Source organism: Mytilus californianus, unplaced genomic scaffold (genome assembly GCF_021869535.1).
Source record: "Mytilus californianus isolate M0D057914Y unplaced genomic scaffold, xbMytCali1.0.p SCAF_57, whole genome shotgun sequence".
In the NCBI taxonomy this organism is placed as follows: Eukaryota; Metazoa; Mollusca; class Bivalvia; order Mytilida; family Mytilidae; genus Mytilus; species Mytilus californianus.
In genome coordinates, this window is record NW_026262709.1 from 260,633 (window position 1) to 266,024 (window position 5,392).

At 38.3% G+C, this 5,392-nt stretch overlaps 1 protein-coding gene across 1 annotated transcript in view; it reads right to left on the minus strand.

Moving 5' to 3' along the window:
* Window positions 1-5,213: 5,213 nt before the first annotated feature.
* The window catches only part of LOC127703937 (mucin-5AC-like), a 3,820-nt gene continuing 3,641 nt past the window's right edge, over window positions 5,214-5,392 (minus strand). Inside the window, exon 4 of the mRNA XM_052207975.1 lies at window positions 5,214-5,218. Coding sequence (XP_052063935.1) covers window positions 5,214-5,218 — 5 coding nt within the window. The remainder of the gene's footprint in view (window positions 5,219-5,392) is intronic.

Here is a 5,392-nt window from a genome sequence, read left to right on the forward strand (position 1 = left end):
TGTTCCGAAAATAGATCCCACCATATGGCAGACATACAGGAATATTGTGTGTGTGAGTTGTTGCTTTCACGTAAACAAACCCACGAACAAGGGTAAAACAGTATACCCCTTCTACTTCTGAGCGGGGTATAATAATATTTTTCAAACACTATTATGTAACCAAGTGTAATAATACTAACAAGCTGGCTGAAATGCTTCTGCTTTGGGAGTACCGGTAGTCTCTTCATCACTCAGAAAGTGGCCTCGATGGCCGAGTGGTCTAAGTAGTTACTACTGTAATCACTAGCCAGTCAACACCGAGGTAGTGAGTTCGAACGCCGCTCGTGCCGGTGCACTCGACTCCAATCTTAATTGACTAGGATTGTCAGTTTTCCTATCGATGATCGGTGGGTTTCTCCGGGCACTCCGGCTTCCTCCACTAATAAAACTAGACGCCACGCAGTGCTTAAAAGTGGCGCTGAAAACCAACAAAAAAAGTGTAGAAAGAATACAAAATATTTATTACTAACAAATATATGTATAAAAATATGTATGTTTGAATATTTGATAGACCGGGGATAAAATGTTTTACCAGTTCCAGGGAGATAAACAACCAGATAACCAATGGAATGAAAAGAGCATATCAGGGACACTACGATAGCATAAGTGTCAAAATATCCGTCCTACGTGTAATAGTTGAATGGACGGAGAACCCCCTCTGATCACTCAAACCTTTGCAAAACAACAGTCTCCCCGATTTTGATATGCAAACAACCTTAATCATGTGTACTGCGGAGATGACACCTCCCTTCTGATACCAGAAGTGGAGGGGTTTCCTTTTGATGACAAGAGTGAATCCTAGGAAATTATTTAATACCCTCCACTATAGAGCCGGTAGAGATATGTACCAGAGGGGGACAGTTCCAAGTCTGTTTTTAGGGTCTCATCATTTCCCATGCACCGCTAAATAATTTCTGCGCTCATTTGTCTTTTGGGAAAACCTTTAGTAACACTGAGTACGAATGTTTCAATAGTGCCTGAATGTTGTGACAGGTGTGTGCCGTCATGTCTGAATAAATTCGACTCTGAGGCTTAGATGGTTGGATACATTATACATGTTATAATGTATCGACCTTCTTTCTCCATAATCCCCAAGGGTGACTGGGGAATGAAGTATGGTCACCATTGGTCTTCCTCCGACCGGCGGTAAAACCCTCGTCAAAGTGGGGCGTCCGTTTGGCTGTGCGGGATGTACAAATTTGCAGGCACGTCCGGTCAGAATGGGGACGTTAAATCCGATGCCTCGTGTAAAGAGAGTGCCACGCTCTTTGCACGTTAAGAACCCTTGTAACAACTCTTTGAAGGGTCCGTGGGTGACCTGTTGCAAGGCTAAATTTCTGTCCCTATCCAATATACCCTCATTTCCCGTGGCAGTCTAAATTTCTCCGACCTTTATCCCTTAATCTATTACAGGACCTACCTATTGTATTTATTGTGAACTTGTTCTCGTCCTGAATATGCATGAAATATTTGCCACTGGACGTTAAGCAACCAACAATCAATCAATCAATCTTCCTCCATAAACGATCTTACAGCACAGTTGACTCTTTTTTTTTTTTGGGCTATTTCTACTTACTTTGACCTTAATGTTCCATGCTAATAGGGCCTTGGTAATATATCTAACGATATGATTTAAATGTCAGCTGCGGAAATTTTCATTCTTAAAAATGAGCATTTGATGTTCTCGATTAAATCTGTTGACTTCATAAGCACCAAATCATTTGCACCTAGATGTACAAAGATATAATTAGGGGCTGGCCACTTTTTTATTTCACTTTCAAAAGATAAATCCAGATCTTTCCATTTCATTCCTGATTTGTTATCTATTTAATTTGTACTCCTAGCCTGTTCATATTAAGAATTTTCCCATCAGAATGGCTAGCAGCTGTTACATCAGCACAGTTGACTGATATAATGTTGTAGGCATAAGTTTAGTTCTGTTCTATATGTACATTTAAACAAAAATGTATTTTCAACAAGGAATTTTTATTAAGTGCTCAAACGCAACTGACGATCACCTACCTTTCCCACTTTTTAATAGCTTCGTCATTAATACCACGATTGCTCGGCAACATTACCATTTTATAAATACCCAGCAATGCCAGCAATGCTTTACCACTGACGAAGCCTTTTTTTTTTTATCACGGACTGTTTAATTATAATAACCCCAAGGGTGACTGGGGGATAGAAGTATGGTCACCATTGGTCTTCCTTCGACCGGCAGTAAAACCCTTGCTAAAGTGGGGCGTCCGTTTGCCTGTGCAGGATGTACGAATTTGCAACCCCGTGAAAAGAGAGTGCCACGCTCTTTGCACGTTAAGAACCCTTGTAACAACTCTTTGAGGGGTCCGTAGGTGACCTGTTGCAAGTCTAAATTTCTGTCCCTATCCAATATACCCTCGTTTCTCGTGGCAGTCTAAATTTCTCCGACCTTGACCCCGGACGCACCTATTACAGAACCTACTTATTGTGTTTATTGTTAATTTGTTCTCGTCCTGAATATGATTGAAATATTTGCCACTGGACGTTAAGCAACCAACAATCAATCAATCAATTTAATTATAATAGTTATATCCCCAAGGGTGACTGGGGAATAGAAGTATGGTCACCATTGGTCTTCCTCCGACCGGCGGTAAAACCCTCGTCAAAGTGGGGCGTCCATTTGGCTGTGCGTGATGTACAAATTTGCAGCCACGTCCGGTCAGAATGGGGACGTTAAATCCGATGCCTCGTGTAAAGAGAGTACCACGCTCTTTGCACGTTAAGAACCCTTGTAACAACTCTTTGAGGGGTCCGTAGGTGACCTGTTGCAAGGCTAAATTTTTGTCCCTATCCAATATACCCTCATTTCCCGTGGCAGTCTAAATTTCTTCGACCTTAATCCCTTAACCTATTACAGACCCTACCTATTGTATTTATTGTGAACTTGTTCTCGTCCTGAATATGCATGAAATATTTGCCACTGGACGTTAAGCAACCAACAATCAATCAATCAATATAATAGTTATAAATTTTTGATCCCCATCAATTGATACAAAATCCAGGGTAAGATGGAGTTTTTAATGTTTTGCAGCAATGTATTGACACATCTCATCTTTCTGGAATTTGACGTGTTAATAACTGTTCAATGATCTTGTTCATTTTGCGTCCGCTGAATTGGCCATTATTTTGAGAATTAAAGAGATATGGAAATGTGGAATTTGTCAAAGAGACAACAATCCGACTATAAAGCAGACAACAGCCGAAGGCCACCAATCGGTCGTCAATGCAGCGAGAAAATCCCGCACCCGAGGTGCTATACGTCGTATCTCGGTATTTTATACATCCAACATTTATGCATTAATTTATTTATGATTGATTGATTGTTGGTTGCTTAACGTCCAGTGGCAAATATTTCATGCATATTCAGGACGAGAACAAATTAACAATAAATACAGTAGGTAGGTTCTGTAATAGAGGCGTATGGGGTTGAGGTCGGAGAAATTTAGACTGCCACGGGAAATGAGGGTATATTGGATAGGGACAGAAATTTAGCCTTGCAACAGGCCACCTACGGACCCCTCAAAGAGTTGTTGCAAGGGTTCTTAACGTGCAAAGAGCGTGGCACTCTCTTTACACGAGGCATCGGATTTAACGTCCCCATTCTGACCGGACGTGGCTGCAAATTTGTACATCCCGCACAGCCAAACGGACGCCCCACTTTGACGAGGGTTTTACCGCCGGTCGGAGGAAGACCAATGGTGACCATACTTCTATTCCCCAGTCACCCTTGGGGAAGATTTATTTATGATGTTTCTGTTGTGATTGCGGTTGAATAATGTGTAATGTCTTACCGTTTGTGGTGAAAAATCTGTACTTTCGGTACATTTCACATATGCCTTATATGTCAGTATAGTCGAGTTAATTTCCATTTTCCATTGATAAAGTATTGTGTTATAGTGTGTGCTAACATTTTGTGAGGCAATTCGATGTTTGCTATACCATGGTTCATTTCAACGCAGTTTATGACATTTCCACTATACCAATCAAATGTGTGCAGTGTTTTAAGAAATTATTTTACGTTGTATCCATGTATTATTTGTGAAACATTAAATAAATTAAAAGAGCGTATTTTCTGTATAAAGTCAATAATTTTGTAGACTTTTGAAGCCCAAACTTTCTTTTTCCTTAAAGCGAAAACTATACTAATACAGAACGACGTGTTTTTAGAAATAAAGCAAAACTCTTGGTTGACAAATTTGTATTTGTTATTGCTAAAAATTTACTTAACGTATTTGTCATTTTCTCCCTACCCATTTTACCCCTATTACTTATTATGATGTGGACCGGCCATTGATATTGAACTTACGCAATTTGATTTAATTTTTTTTTTGATACACGAATATTGATTAAATCAGAACATGCATGAATGTACACAATAACTTAAATGTCTATGAAAGGTACATATGAAACAACCGCCACTTCTTATATTTTCACAAAATTTTCCATTTTATAAGAGTTGATGAATTATTTTTGAATAGCCTATACTGGAGAAAAGTTTAAAAATCTGATGTTTTATTCCATTGAACAAGTCATTTTTCGAAGAGAATTGCCGATTAACATTTACGCCAGGTATAATTATTGTTTTTCCTAACAAAAAAAAATCATTTTTCAGTCTCATTATAACATTATAATTACAATTAATCCCAAACAAAAGAAGACAGTAAGGAAAGTAAAATATATGTCCTATCTGCCTATTTTTGGACATTAAAACTTAAATCAATCGTTTGAAGGTCAATTTCGTCTACCTCACAAAATCTTGTTCGGCACTATAATCCAAATAACTATGACGTCGTCGCAGTATTTATTTCAAATAGCATTTGAAAACCGTCATAATTCACTAGTGGTAAGCGAATGGTCGTAACGTAAAGTATCGGTTAGTTAAAGATGATAGACGACTCTAGAGATAAGTTTTTCTTTTCCGATTTTTGTGGACTACAAGTAAAAATTGATACATGTACATAAAATAGTCATTCAAAAATTCGAGCATGATGGCCGTAACTTGAATATAAATTTGGTCGTAACCGACAAGAGATGGTCGTTACTTTGGGAAGATGATTGTTACTTAAGTATTGAGACAAACTTTTAGTATTTTAAAATTACTGTGCACATAACCATGTTAATAAAATCATATGTCATACTGCAAATAACATTTTTTTTTTACTCTGATTATGCTAGGCATACATTAAGTTTAAAACTAGGTTATGAAGCTCCTTTTTCAAGATATTTGGTTTCATAAAAAAAGGCGCGAAAAGGCCGACACGGACTTTTACCATATATTTCCATTGGTATTATTTGGGTCTCAACAAAAAAA